The following is a 15,909-nucleotide window of genomic DNA, read 5'->3' as shown; positions in this document are numbered from 1 at the left end:
AATTGACATGAAAGGAATCTAATTCCAAATTTCATATTTGTTGGAAACTCAATATTGCCCATCCATCTGCTGGTCTTACAGCCAGTCAGGCACAACCCGAGATGATGTGCAGACATTTAAGTTTTCTGTTATCATACAGTGGTGTGAAAAAGTGTCTTTCCAATTCCTGATTTCCAATTTTTTTACATGCTCGTCATATTTAAATGTTTTAGATAATCAAGTAAATTTAAATTTTAGATAAAGATAACACAAGTACACACAAACTGTAGTTTCTAAATGAGGGTGTTTATTATTAAAAGGAAAGAAAACAAATCTGCGTGGCCCTGTGTGAAAATGACTGACCCTCCCTCGTTTTAACATAAACTGACATCTTTGGAGAGCTGAGTTCAGTTTCTCTACGCAGACCTGATTACTGCCAACACCTGTTCTTATTCAAGAAATCACTATACAGGACCTGCCTGACAAAGTGGGGTAGACCAATAGAACCTTTAAAAGCCAGACATCATGCTGTGATCCAAGGAAATTCAGGAATTAATATGAAACACATTTATGGAGATCTCTCAGTCTGGAAAACCATTATATGGCTTTATTATGGCCTTATAAGGCCATTTTTAAAGCTGTGGGAGTACAGTGAACCACAGTGAGAGCCATTGTCCACAAATGGCAAAGAGGTCACAAAGACCCCAGAACAACATCCAAACAAGGCCTCAGCTGCCTCAGTTAAGGTCAGTGTTCATGACTCCACCATAAGAAAGAGACTGAGCAAAAATGGCATGCATGGCAGAGTGTCATGGTCCTGGGTTTTGACCCAGTGTTTTGCATTTGAAGACTTTTGAATCTTGGTTATTCATTATTGTCGTATTCCTAGGGTAACTTATATTTCCTAGTTCAGTTTTCTTATGTGTTTGAGATTTTCTGATTGTGTTTATCCCTTGTGGTTCTGGTCTAGTTCCCTGAGTGTTTTCCTTTCCCTTTGTTTCCTGTGTATGTCAGTCTTGTTCTCATTTCCCACAGTCTTTGTCTCTGTGTTCTGTCTTTACTCCTTAGTCTCCCTGGCCTGTTGTGTCTCTCGCTCCCTCTCTCTTTGTTTCTTAGCCATGTCTCTGTTTCGTCTCCCTTACCTGTTCCCATGTTACTCTCCTTATATTTCTTCCTTTGTCTCCTCTGTCTGTTATGACCTGTGTTACCACCTGTTGCCCATCCTCTCGTTATCCAGTGTATTTAAGTCCTCAGTTTGTATTTGCTCCTCATCACATCATCAGTCTTCAGGTAGTCCTCCGGTCATGTTACCCCTGTGCTGTGTGCTCCATGCTTTGCTTTCTAGTGTCTAGCTACTATGCCAAGAGTTTAGTGTTTTGTATTTTTAGTTTGTAGTTATTGGCAATAAAGCTGCTTAAGTTCAGGTTTTGTCTCCAGAGTCCTGCATTTGGGTCCTCATCCTGGCTGCCACACAGTCAGACCTTGACACAGAGTTCCAAGACAAAAACCACTGCTGAGCAAAAGGAACTTAAAGGCTAGTCTCAGGTTTCCCAGAAAACATCTTGATGATGCCCAAGACTTCTGGGAAAATATTCTGAGGAATAACGAGAAGAAAAGTTGAACTTATTGGAAGGCATGTGCCCCATTACATCTGGCATAAAAGTAACACAGCTGTAAACACATTGTCAGAAAAGGAACATCATACCAACAGTAAAATATGGTGGTGGTAGTGTGTTGGTCTGGGGCTGTTTCCCTGCCTCAGGACCTGGAAAACCTGCTGTGGTAAATGGAACCATGAATTCTGCTGTGTAGCAAAACATCCTGAAGGAGAATGTCCATCCATCTGTTTGTGACCTGAAGCTAATGTGCACTTGGGTTTGGCTCTGGATTCAAAATGGACAAGCAAATCTACCTGAATGGCTTAGAAAAAACAAATGAAGATATTGGAGTAGCCTAGTCAAAGTCCTGACCTGAATCCAACTGTCATGTTCTGGCTTGACCTTAAAAATACAGTTCATGCTTGAAAACTCTCCAATGTTAATGAAATCCAACAATTCTGCAAAGATGAGTGGGAAAAAATTCCTCCACAGTGCTGTAAAAGACTTCCAGTTATGACAAATGCTTGATTGCAGTTGTTGCTGCTAAGATGCTAAGCTGGCCAACCAGTTAGTAGGTTTGGGGTCCAGTCACTTTTACACAGGGCCTGTCTTTATAATAAACGACTTCATTTTGAAACTGCATTTTGTGTTAACTTGTGTTATAATATTTGAATTGGTTTGATCTGAAATATTTAAGTTTGCCAAACATACAAATATAGGAAATCAGGAAGGGTGCAAACACTTTTTCACACCACTGTAGGGGTGATCGTGGCTCAAGAGTTGGGAGTTCACCTTGTAATCGGAAGGTTGCCGGTTCGACCCCCGGCTTGGACAGTCTCGGTCGTTGTGTCCTTGGGCAAGACACTTCACCCGTTGCCTACTGGTGGTGGTCAGAGGGCCCGGTGGCGCCAGTGTCCAGCAGCCTCGCCTCTGTCAGTGCGCCCCAGGGTGGCTGTGGCTACAATGTAGCTGCCATCATCAGTGTGTGAATGTGTGTGTGTGGATGACTGGTTGTGTAAAGTGCTTTGGGGTCCTTAGGGACTAGTAAAGCACTATACAGGCCATTTACTATTTTTACTATTTCACTGTAACTGTTTCCAGTCTTCAATTACAAAAGGTACTCACTCCCTCCATCTCTCTTCCTCCTCCTCTCCCCCATTCAGGTATCACAATATCCAGTCATCCTGTCCATTGAGAACCACTGCAGTGTTGAACAACAGAGAGTCATGGCACATCATCTAAACCACATTCTTGGTGACAGGTTGTTGAAAACTATACTGGATGGCAAGGCCCCCATCAGACTGCCCTCTCCTGAGGTGAGGGCTGTAATCTATTGTCCAACTCTAATGCCATATCATTTGATAGAAATGCAAATTATCAACTACTAGAATGCTAAATTCAAAGAAACCCCGAACACCTATGGTATATGTTAAAGATGACTTTTTGACCCCTATGTTAGGATCTTAAGGGGAAGATTCTTGTGAAGGCGAAGAAAGATGGTGGTTTAGAGCAGAGTTTAAGTGGGATGGTGGAAGATTCTCTGAATGGGGAGGTCAGCGATGACGATGAGGCAGCTGAAATTGATGAAGATCACCCACACCATGAGAGTATCCATTGCAGACTCAAGGTGGGTCTAGATGTTTGACACAGTCTCACAACTCTCAGACAACCCACTGTGCATGTGCTGATGATCCAGTCTGATATACAGGGTGGGCCATTTATATGGATACACCGTAATAACATGGGAATGGTTGGTGATATTAAAGTCCTGTTTGTGGCACATTAGTATATGTGAGGGGGCAAACTCCTCAAGATGGGTGGTGACCATGGTGGCCATTTAGAAGTCGGCCGTCTTGGATACAACTTTTGTTTTTTCAATAGGAAGAGGGCCATGTGACACATCAGACTTATTGGTAATGTCACAAGAAAAACAATGGTGTGCTTGGTTTCAACGTAACTTTATTCTTTCATGAGTTATTTACAAGTTTCTGACCACTTATAAAATGTGTTCAATGTGCTGCCCATTGTGTTGGATTGTCAATGCAACCTTCTTCTCCCACTCTTCACACACTGATAGCAACACCGCAGGAGAAATGCCAGCACAGGCATCCAGTATCCGTAGTTTCAGGTGCTGCACATCTCGTATCTTCACATCATAGACAATTGCCTTCAGATGACCCCAAAGATAAAAGTCTAAGGGGGTCAGATCGGGAGACCTTGGGGTCATTCAATTGGCTCACGACGACCAATCCACTTTCCAGAAACTGTTCATCTAGGAATGCTCAGACCTGCACCCATAATGTGGTGGTGCACCATCTTGCTGGAAAAACTCAGGGAACGTGCCAGCTTCAGTGCATAAAGAGGGAAACACATCATCATGTAGCAATTTCAAATATCCAGTGGCCTTGAGGTTTCCATTGATGAAGAATGGACCCACTATCGTTGTGCCCCATATACCACACCAAACCATCACTTTTGTTGTTCCAACAGTCTTGGAGGGATCCATCCAATGTGGGTTAGTGTCAGACCAATAGCGGTGCTTTTGTTTGTTAACGTCACCATTCACATAAAAGTTTGCCATTCTGCAAATTCTGTGCGCCGATCTGGGTCATCCTTGCTGAGATGCTGCAGCAGCTGGAGTTTGTAAGGGTGCCATTTGTGAGTAGCTAACATCTGCCGGAGGGATGTTCGACTAATGCCACTCTCCAGTGACATGCGCCAAGTGCTATGCTGTGGGCTCTGGCTGAATGAAGCGAGGACAGCCACTGATGTTTCTTCATTAGTCACAGTTTTCTTGCGTCCACATTTTGGCAAATCCAACACTGAACCAGTTTCACGAAACTTAGCAAGCAGTTTGCTGACTGTAGCATGGGAGATGGGTGGTCTCGTAGGGTGTCTTGCATTGAAATCTGCTGCAATGACCCGGTTACTGCGTTCACCAGATAGCAACACAATTTCGATCCGCTCCTCACGTGTTAACCTCTTCAACATGTCAATGGCTGTGAACAAAGAGAAACTTGTAAATAACTAATGAAAGAATAAAGTTACGTTGAAACCAAGCACACCATTGTTTTTCTTGTGACATTACCAATAAGTTTGATGTGTCACATGGCCCTCTTCCTATTGGAAAAACAAAAGTTATATCCAAGATGGCCGACTTCTAAATGGCCATCATGGTCACCACCCATCTTGAGGAGTTTGCCTTACAAACCCAACAGTGAGATCTTAAGAGATCCAGCCTACAGCTCTTCAATGGGTGTCACAGGGTCCCCAGGAAAAAAAATTGTAAATGTAAAATAATAAAATAAATATTCTTCGGTGGCAATAACAAAGTATAACATAAATTATTCAGTAGCAATTACACAAGAATATCCAGAAATGTCCCTGCCTACAATTAAACACATTCACTTACCGAAAATTGGGGGCATCTGCTGCGGCAGCCTTTTACCACAAACTTAGTCACTGCTCGGTGACATTCGTCTATCCTGGCCTGAAAGGAGACGCTACCGGTAGACTGCAGCGAGAACTGCCAGCATCTGAGCCAGACTCTGTCTGTCTCATCATGGTCACCTAAATGCACATAATGGCAGGTTTGTAATAAGGCAGATCGCGCTAACATAATATGCACTGTTAGGTGATTATTTACCTGCCGCATTAACGGGAGAGGACATGCAAACGTTACCGCTGCTGCTGGGTTGAGATTCACGAGTCCGGAGCGAATTAAAAACACGACATTCATTTAATGTCATCGTGTGTTTTGTGAGCAAATGCTTTTGCATATTCGTAGTGTTTCCTCCCTTAAATGAAATATCTACTTTACAAGTATTGCAAGTTGCCCTGTTGTCATCCGTTCTCGTAAAGTATAACCAAACTTTTGAGCGTTTGAGCCGCTTACGTGCCGTGTTTCCTGCCAGGTAAATGACGCTCCGCAACGTGGTGACGTCATTTACCTGGCAGGAATCGATAAGGGAATCGTTTGCAAAAATGGCAAACAATTCCAAGGAACTGAAACAGTGGGAACCGGTTCTCAACAAGAACCGGTTTTCGATACCCATCCCTATTCAGGATCATTTGTTTTGATCTCTACGATAAATCGCTTGCATTAAAAACTGTTTCCTGAGGAAGTCAAATGCTGGTTGAACCATGAGTCTTATCAGAAGTAGTCCTTGGGAGAAGTTACAGTGAGCAGAGAGATAGCCTTGCTAAAATCTGTAAACTTTTATTCGCATATCTATATATGATTCCAACCAATTATGGAATAATAGACTCCATAATTAACCTTATTGTGTGAAGAAGGTTCCCTGTTTACATGGGCAAACTGGAGTTCCACAGCATTACGTGCTAACACCAATTTTGTTTACATTGTATTTGCTTCCCACCTGCGGTTTCCCAAGGCATGGGTGTAACCCTATTAATACATACACGATATATAATAATTTACCCTCTCCCAATTGCATCCGTCACCCGCCATTGTACCACTCAAACAGATGACTTTGATGGGAATGGGAGGCAGTGGCTTCAGCTTTCCGACCACTCTTCTCTGAGGTCTGGATTTGGATAACAGATACCCTGTCTACTATTAAGATTAGGCTTCAAACTTTCCTTTTTGCTAAAGCATATAGTTAGGGCTCGACCAGGTGACCCTGAATCCTCCCTTAGTTATGCTGCAATAGGTGTAGGCTGCTGGGGGATTCCCATGGCCATAGGGCGATCGTGGCTCAAGAGTTGGGAGTTCGCCTTGTAATCGGAAGGTTGCCGGTTCGAGCCCCGGCTTGGACAGTCTCGGTCGTTGTGTCCTTGGGCAAGACACTTCACCCGTTGCCTACTGGTGGTGGTCAGAGGTCAGAGGGCCCGGTGGCGCCAGTGTCCGGCAGCCTCGCCTCTGTCAGTGCGCCCCAGGGTGGCTGTGGCTACAATGTAGCTTGCCATCACCAGTGTGTGAATGTGTGTGTGAATGGGTGGATGACTGGATATGTAAAGCGCTTTGGGGTCCTTAGGGACTAGTAAAGCGCTATATAAATACAGGCCATTTACCATTTACCATGATGCACTGGGTGTTTCTTCTTCAGTCACCTTTCTCACTCACTATGTGTTAATAGACCTCTCTGCACTGTATCATATTAATCTCTGTCTCTCTTCCACATCATGTCTTTATCCTGTCTTCTTAACCCAATCGGTCAAAGCAGATGACAGTCCTTCCTGAGCCCGGTTCTGCCGGAGGTTTCTTCCTGTTTTTCATTTCCTAAGTGTCAAACACCTCACACAAGTTTGTCACAAGGCTGAAACAGCCATGAGCACTCAATGGAACTCAAAGGCAGACCCACCCAGGGAAACAGAACAGGATTCACAAGGAGGGGGCTCACTAGGAGAGAGGGAAATAGAGTTGGTGTCACTGGTCCAGGGGAAAACCTTCCAGTTACACTGACTGGAGGTGGTGAACTTTGCTTACTTGAGCAGAGTAAAGTGATTTTCAGGGAGGGGAAGCAACTGCTAGACTCTCTCAGCTCCAACAATCGCTCTCTCCGATTCCAGTGGGAGACAGGGTCCAGGAGGGCAGACAGGTGAGTAATGAAACAGTGACCGAGCTTAGACCAGTGCGGTGGAGAGAAGAAGAGCAGTGTTGAGTGAACAGGTGAACCAAGCAGGTAAGTGATATAACCTGGACCCAAACTGAGACAGACTGGAAACAGGGAGAGAATATCATTAGCCACGAGAAGTCAAAAGATCTAAGAAATTACATAGAGAAGCCAAGTTACCACTAAAGAGTAGCAGAAAATCTGGCTGGATCTGGACTTGGTGGCTGGAGAAAACACTGGAAAAATCCCAGTATATGACAGTATTATATTTGCATATTATTTAAATAGTTAAATAGATCAAATAGCATTTGCAGATCTTCTTTGTCTCTAGATGTTTTAGGGAGTGACAACCCCTCACCCACTGTGGGCAGCGAGAACTGTCTCAAGGTTAATGGTTACAGTTCTGGGTCAGGCCACCATGTTTCCTCCCATTAACAAACACTCCTGTGGTAGACAAGGCAGCAGCATTACTATGGGAGGAAATAAACACCACCATGATTGGAAGGTCGGGGGTTCGAATCCACTGAATGGCTACCCTGAGGTACCCCTGAGCAAGGTAGCGTCCCTACACACTGCTCCCCAGGCGCCCAATGGCTGCCCACTGATTCACTGAGTGAATGGGTTAAATGCAGAGAGGAATTTCCCCATGGAGATCAATAAAGTTTGGTGACTTTTGAATGCAACTGGCCAGGGAAATTTTCAAAATGTGATATGTGATGGCACAGCACAATGCAAGCTCCATATCAGCTGTTTAGAGCTGCTAGACACTTTTCTAGCTCTAGAGATGTTTCTCTTCAGTTCTAATTTAAGAAAAGACAGTCCAACGGTGGTTACATAGAGCAACGGGGGGACACTCCCTTTCAATCCGAATGTGCTTTTTCTGTCTTGTCTTTTTAGAGGTCAAATGTGATCATAAGATGTCTGCAACCAAAGTGCAAGGGCTCCGTCCACCAAGGGCCTTCATGCTTATGAATAGCAAGTGTTTGCCAGGATTAGCATGTTGTCCTTTTCTAGGGTTGATGTTTTGAAAAGTAATTTTTACAACAAGTGTCATTCACCCAATGACACGCATATTCATGCAAGCTTTTTCCTATACCCGAGTGCCTTCTCTAACATTTAGATACACATTCAAACTCCAGTAGATGCATCAGGAGCAACTCCAGCTTCAGTTGAAGGATACGCCTTTGACTGAGACTCCAAAAGCCAGGAAACAAATGACCATCCTATCCGGTCCTTAAGTCTGTCGTCATTAGCTGTTCCTGGGCCCAAACTCCACTGCAGGTCACACGATCACTGGGACATCACAGAGAGTTAAAAACTGGCTAAATCCTTTCATCTGTAATAAAATGATCAGCGTTGCTACTTTACCAGGTGTAACATTTAAGTTTAACATCCAGGCATCCATGAAAACAGAATTTATTAAATTTAACGGAGTTAGAAGTTAGCAGGAAGTTAGCTCGCTAGTTTCCACCTAAATATAATATACCATGTCCTGACCGAGAGATTTCGGAAACAAATTAAGATGTACAGCTCTGCTATCTTCTATCTGCTATTCCAACATAAATGAAGACAGAAAACTAAACAGCAGTGACATTTGTAGGGTTACTGAAGTTGGGCTAGCTGGTATATAATAATAATAATAATAATAATAATAATAATAATAATGAATTGCATTTATATAGCGCTTTTCGAGACCCTCAAGGCGCTTTACAATACCACTATTCATTCACTCTCACATTCACACACTGGTGGAGGCAGCTACAGTTGTAGCCACAGCTGCCCTGGGGCAGACTGACAGAAGCCAGGCTGCCATATCGCGCCATCGGCCCCTCTGGCCAACACCAGTGGGCGGTAGGTGAAGTGTCTTGCCCAGGGACACAATGACCAAGACAGACAGAGCTGGGGATCGAACCATAAACCTTCCGGTTACAAGATGAGCTTGTTGGGAAGCATGTAATGATGTGCTACAAGATCGCTAGCGACACAGCTATCTTAGCATAACATAAGCACAGTGAAGCTGGAGGATGAATGCTAACTTTTTTCCACTCGATAAAAGTTAACGTGAGGGTTCCTGATGGTTAGAGACAAATGTAATCGCATGGCAGGATGCTGTAAAAGGACCAAACTTCAGTCAGGAGAACAACTGAGATAATCCATCCACAATACGAGGTTAGTCATTAATATACTGCTGCATGCGCTGGGCTGTAGATGTACATGTACATGACAAGGTTTTATAAACTGAGCTTAAAAATGATTAGCGGTAATAAAAACCGAGAGAGGCTGACAGTGATCACTGACTGTTTTTGGATGTCATGGATAATTCCTCCCAGCTACTCCATGACGTGCTGGCTGGGCACAGGAGCACGTTCACTGAGAGACTGAGATTACCAAAAAGCAACACTGACCATCTTCCATTGGTTTTAATAAGTATGAACACCCAGCCCCCAACTCGAGGATCCCCACAACATAACCTAATAAACCTACACCTTAGTTCACAGATTCGCTTTGTCTAGGCTGTATTTCTGGGGTTTCACACAACCCAGGAATGAAATCATGAATACATAATGGGCTTGGATTTACATCATTATGAATGAAATGTGCTCTATTTGGAAGCAGCCGGCCCCGCCCCTTTCGACAGGTTGTGTGAGACTTTAAATCATCAAACTGTAAATTATAAATTTTAAATTGTTATTGATCCTTTACCTCTAGTCCTAAAGTGTATATTTATTTTCTTACTCTTCTTATATTTATTGTTTGTTTACTTGCACTGCTGTAACTGGAGCCTCGTCGTCTCTCTATATACCGTATTTTCACGACCATAAGGCGCACTTAAAAGTCTTAGATTTTCTTCAAAAAGTACGGCGCGCCCTATAGCGCAGTGCGCCCTGTGTGTTGTAAGGAGGACGTAGTAGAGAACACCATGAGAACGCTAAAGGGTGAAGTGTGGGCGTTGATCGTATATACCGGGACAATCGCACATACCTGTATAAAAGGACAGGTATGTGCATTATGTGGAACATCGTTGTTTTAACAACCCTGAAAATGGCAAAGAGACACGCTTATGAAGCACAGTTTAAACTGAAGGCCATCAGCTACGCGGAGGAACATGGAAATCGAGCAGCGGCAAGAGAATTTAAGATTAACGAATCAATGGTTCGCAAATGGAGGAAGCTAGAAAACAAGCTCCGGCAGGTCAAGAAAACGCAGCTGAGTTTCCGCGGACATAAGGCGAGGTGGCCCGAGTTGGAGGAAAGACTCGAGCGGTGGATCATCGAGCAAAGAACGAGCGGGAGAAGCGTTTCGACGGTCACCATTCGGCTAAAAGCAGTTTCACTTTCACTTTTTATGAAACTGTGCCATTTTTCCATCCGGACCAGGACTACGGCAGCGCAGCAACTTCCAGCGGATTATAAGGAAAAGCTGGCCATCTTCCGCTCCTACTGCAGCAAACACATCGGCGACAAACACATCCAGCCCAGCCACATCACAAACATGGACGAGGTCCCGCTCACTTTTGACATCCCGGTGAGTCACACTGTGGAGAAGCAGGGGACCAGCACGGTAGCGATACGCACAACGGGGTTTGAAAAGTCTTCTTTTACTGTTGTGCTTGGCTGCCATGCTAATGGACAGAAACTGCCGCCTATGGTGATTTTTAAGCGAAAGACTTTGCCTAAAGAGAAGTTTCCAGCAGGAATCATCATTAAGGCAAATGAAAAGGGCTGGATGGATGAGGAAATGATGAAAGAGTGGCTGAGGGAGGTGTATGTAAGGAGACCAGGTGGTTTTTTCCACGCATCACCATCGCTCTTAATCTGTGACTCTATGCGTGCCCATCTCACAGCCGATGTGAAAAAACTTGTGAAGCAAATGAACTGTGAGCTTGCTGTCATTCCGGGAGGCCTGACAAAGGAACTCCAACCGCTGGACATCGGTGTGAACCGCCCGTTCAAAGTAAGGCTGCGAGCGGCGTGGGAGCGATGGATGACCGATGGAGACCACAGTTTCCCTAAGAGTGGAAGGCAGCGCCGGGCGAGTTACGCCACAATTTGCCAATGGATTGTAGATGCTTGGGCTAACATGTCTGCTGGCACTGTTGTTCGAGCTTTCGCAAAAGCCGGCATCGTTTCCGAGGAGCCGCACGGCACGGAAAGTGACTCTGACGGTGAAGACAGTGAACCTGGCATGTTTGATGGAGATTTAGCGCAGCTGTTCAATTCAGACACAGAGGATGAGGACTTCGATGGGTTTGATTGATGATAAAAATGTGAGTACCAAACTTTGTTTTGCTCCTGCTTTATTTTTAAATACGCACACTTGTATGCTTGTGTGTTGTTGATGATGACGATTACTGGTAATAAAAATGTGAGTAAGGTACCGAACTCAGGTTTGCTCCCGCTTTATTTTTAAATACGCATACGGTACTTGTATGCGCCCTATGGTCCAGTGCGCCTTATGTGTGTGTTAAATACAGTAATGGCACACATAACTGAGACTGCGCCTTTTAGTACAGTGCGTCTTATGGTCGTGAAAATACGATACTGGACTGTATGTAGCGGAGATGACAATAAAGTTTACTTTGACTTCAGCAGCGAGCAGGCGCACCGAGGGCTCTCGCGCTCAGTTTTCGTGTACAGAATTTCGAAAAAACATCGGTGCAAATTATACGTCTGTATCCTGATGTCTGGTGTTTTCGTGTTTTGTTGTTTTGTTTGTATTTTGTTTTTATTTTGCGAGTTGGTTATTAGACGCTGCTCCAGCCACCAGTGAATCCCCGCCGCCCCGCCCTCTCCTCCCTGTGCCGCAAGCAGCAGGCGCACCTCGCAAACGGAGGGCGTCCTTACTCCCAGGAAATGGGCGATAGAAAACCGATCAGTGCCTATGACATTCCCAAAGTTTGCTGACATGATGTCGGGGCAGCATGAGTACGAGCAACTTTTTTTTTTGCCAATGCCTGTGATGCCACCCCCATCACGATGCCGCCCTAGGCAACCGCCCATGTCCCCCATATCAAAAGCCACTGCTGGGTATTGGTATGGTGAGTAGCCTTCAGTGATAGTAATAACAGCAGAAGTACATTCATGTAGTTGTAAAAAGCATGATAATATATTAAGTAATCCAAAGTATTCAGAATACGTTACTCTCATTGAGTAACGTAACAGAATACGTTGTAAAATAGATTTTGGGGCATGTAATCTGTAATCTGCAGTGGAATACATTTTAAAAGTAACCTTCCCAGCACAGTTTGTGTCTGGTGTATGCGCTTCATACCTATATTGACCACACTCAGATTATATATTTATTTGATTGCTCTTGCTAATCCAGCCATCTCTGTAAAGCTCTGTCTAATCAGAGGATATCCCACCGGATTGTGGAGGCTTGCAGCAGCAAAGGTCTGGCAACATCACGGTGTCGTGGTCTGGGTGAGTGCTGGGGTTTTTCCACTCAGTCACAGTTCCACCCCAGGGCGGAGTTGCTGCTTTCCTGCATGTCTCCACACCTGCTGGCAATTGAGCTGCCAGTACTTAAGACCAGCGCTCACCTCTCCTCTTCGCCAAGTCTTCAGCTAACCACACTATCCTGTTGTCTGCCACCTCCATCTCCTGGCAATACACACTTTCATCCGGAAGCTGGTTTGTGCTTGGCAGCTCTTTGCGTCACAGCACCTCTCGGATTCACTCACCTGCCTGCCCTCCTGTCACAGTACTCAATCAGACCACCATCTCCTGGAGACCAAAAACTGCTCACTCGGACCACTCACTCCTTCCTTGCCATTCCTCCACCTGCCAAAGTAAGAATGTTTCTTTATGGTTCATACTCACCAGGATTCACAGACTCAGTCACTAAAACTTGTCTCCTCTCATTCTAGTGTTCAGAGCCTCCAGGTCATGTTTCCTGCCCCGTGCCCCTGTACATATCTCCTCATCACAATTCTCTGGTGCTTTCCTAAGTCTAGTATTTCTCATAGTTTAGCGTCACTCCTGTTTACCACCGTAATTGAAGTCCCATGTTATTCCTCATAGTTCACAGTATTTGTCAGGCCCTAGGAAATAAAGTTCTGTTTATCACACTCGTCCGTGCCTCTGTGTGATCTGCATTTGAGTCTGGTTATCGGGTTCCGCCGCCACTGAGGCTGGTTGGTCAGGGCGAGTACTGCAGGGAGTATTCCTGCAGTCATTAAGTGATGCTATGAAGGATCAGCTTGCTACCCGTGATGAGCCTGCTTCCTTTGAGGAGCTGGCCTCTCTCACTCTCCGCATTGACAACCGGTTGCGGGAAAGAGAGAGGGAGAGAAGCCGCGAATCACAGTACTCTCTTCCCCGCACCCCGCCGCGTTCGCTGGCGCCCATGCTTATGGTCTCTCAGCCTCTGGATGCCGGAACGTCCACCTCCGTCGTGGACATTAAGCCCGAACCCATTCAGGGTTACCACTCTCGGTTATCTCCAGAGGAAAGAGAGAGGAGATTGAGCTCTCGTGCCTGTTTTTATTGTAGCTCGCAGGAGCATTTAGTCGCATCCTGCCTCAGGAAGAGATGGAGCGACCCACCTGTAGTTTCGGGGGTACGGGTGGGCGGTTCACACTTCACCAGGAAACCCAGACTGGTGCTGACAGTCACTCTAGAAAGTAATCAAGCTCTCCATTCCCTGCAGGCATTAGTGGACTCCGGTTCTGAGCAGAATTTAGTCAACACAGGCCTTTCCACACAGTAAGGAATTCCACTGACTCGACTGGAGCAGGCCATTCCAGCGCGTGCATTAAATAATCCGATTTTCGCCCAGATCTCTCACATCACCAAACCCGTCACTTTAGTCACCTCAGGTAATCACAGAGAGAGCGTCACCTTTTATGTTCTCCCTTCTGCAGACTCGCCCCTCACTCTAGGCTTTCCTTGGTTAAAACTCCACAATCCCCACCTGGACTGGGAGGGACAGAAGGTGATAAGCTGGAGTCTATTTTGCCATTCAAACTGTCTGACCTGCGCACGTGTGCCCAGGCCCAATGAGGCCACTCCCTTGAGTGAGAGGTCACCCGACCTCACAGGCGTCCCCACCATTTACTATGACTTACGTGAAGTGCTTAATAAAAGCAAAGCTCAGTCACTGCCCCCTCACAGGCCATATGATTGTGCAATAGATTTGCTCCCCGGCGCACAGCCGAAGATAGCGTAGACCCCGTTAGCTGTTCCCCGGCAGACCCCAAGCAGCTGGGGAAAGAGGGCGGCTGGGTCACGGTGAGGAGGAAGCATAGTCCTAAACAGAAGCCCCAGGTACACCACCAACCCGTTCATGTGTCTAACCGTTTTTCCCCACTCGGCGACACACCCGCCGGGGGTTAAACTCTGGTAATTGGTTATTCTGTTCTCAGACATGTGAAGCTAGAGACACCGGCAACCATAGTCAGTTGTCTTCCAGGGGCAGAGCTGGCTAAGGGTAAACATAAATTCAGTAAAATCATAATTCACGTCGGCAGTAATGACACCCGGTTACGCCAATCGGAGGTCACTATAATCAATATTGAATCGGTGTGCAACTTTGCCAAAACAATGTGGGACTCTGTAGTTTTCTCTGGTCCCCTCCCCAATCAGACCAGGAGTGACATGTTTAGCCGCATGTTCTCCTTAAATTGCTGGCTGTCTGAGTGGTGTCCCAGAAATGATGTGGGCTTCATAGATAATTGGCAAACCTTCTGGAGGAAACCTGGTCTTGTTAGGAGAGACGGCATCCATCCCACTTTGGATGGAGCAGCTCTCATTTCTAGAAATATGGACAAATTTATTAAACCCCCCAAAATATGACTATCCAGAGTTGGGACCAGGAAGCAGAGTTGCAGTCTTACACGCCTCTCTGCAGCTTCTCTCCTCCTGCTACCCCCCCAAAAACCCATCTCCATAGAGACTGTGTCAGCTCCCAAACAGACAAAAAATAAACTAAAAACCAGCAACAAACAACTTAAACATAAACAATTACAAAGAAAGAACAATACAGTATCCACATCTGAACCAAAGAGTAAAACAGTGAAATGTGGATTATTAAATATTAGGTCTCTCTCCTCCAAGTCTCTGTTAGTACATGACTTAATAATTGATCAACAAATTGATTTACTCTGCCTTACAGAAACCTGGTTGCAGCAGGATGATTATGTTAGTTTAAATGAATCAACACCCCCGAGTCATTCTAACTACCAGAAACCTCGAAGCACAGGGCGAGGGGGAGGTGTGGCAGCAATTTTTCACAGCAACCTATTAATCAACGAAAGACCAAGACAGACTTTTAATTCATTTGAAAGCCTGATGCTTAGCCTCGTCCACCCCAGCTGTGAAACTCAGAAACCAGTCTTACTTGTTATCATCTATCGTCCACCTGGGCCTTACACAGAGTTTCTGTCTGATTTCTCAGACTTTATATCTGATTTAGTTCTGAGCTCAGATAAAATAATTATTGTGGGTGATTTTAACATCCATGTAGATGCTAAAAATGACAGCCTCAACATGGCATTTAATCTGTTATTAGACTCAATTGGTTTCTCTCAAAATGTAAAAGAACCCACCCACCACTTTAATCACACTCTAGATCTTGTTTTAACATATGGCATAGAAACTGAACATTTAACAGTGTTTCCTGAAAACCCTCTCCTGTCTGATCATTTCCTGATAACATTTACATTTACAATAATTGATTACACAGCGGTGGAGAGTAGACTTTATCAAAGTAGATGTCTTTCTGAAAGCACTGTAACTAAGTTTAAGAATATAATC

General features: G+C 45.0%; 1 protein-coding gene across 1 annotated transcript in view; it reads left to right on the top strand.

Annotated features, from left to right (window-relative positions):
* The window catches only part of plcd4a (phospholipase C, delta 4a), a 70,958-nt gene that overhangs the window by 30,181 nt on the left and 24,868 nt on the right, over window positions 1–15,909 (top strand). Inside the window, 2 exon segments of the mRNA XM_026158256.1 lie at window positions 2,741–2,893; window positions 3,037–3,204. Of these exon segments, the coding sequence (XP_026014041.1) occupies window positions 2,741–2,893; window positions 3,037–3,204 (321 nt within the window).

Source organism: Astatotilapia calliptera, chromosome 23 (genome assembly GCF_900246225.1).
Source record: "Astatotilapia calliptera chromosome 23, fAstCal1.2, whole genome shotgun sequence".
In the NCBI taxonomy this organism is placed as follows: Eukaryota; Metazoa; Chordata; class Actinopteri; order Cichliformes; family Cichlidae; genus Astatotilapia; species Astatotilapia calliptera.
Note: the sequence above shows the minus strand (reverse complement) of the source record. Positions and strands in the feature narration are given on the sequence as shown.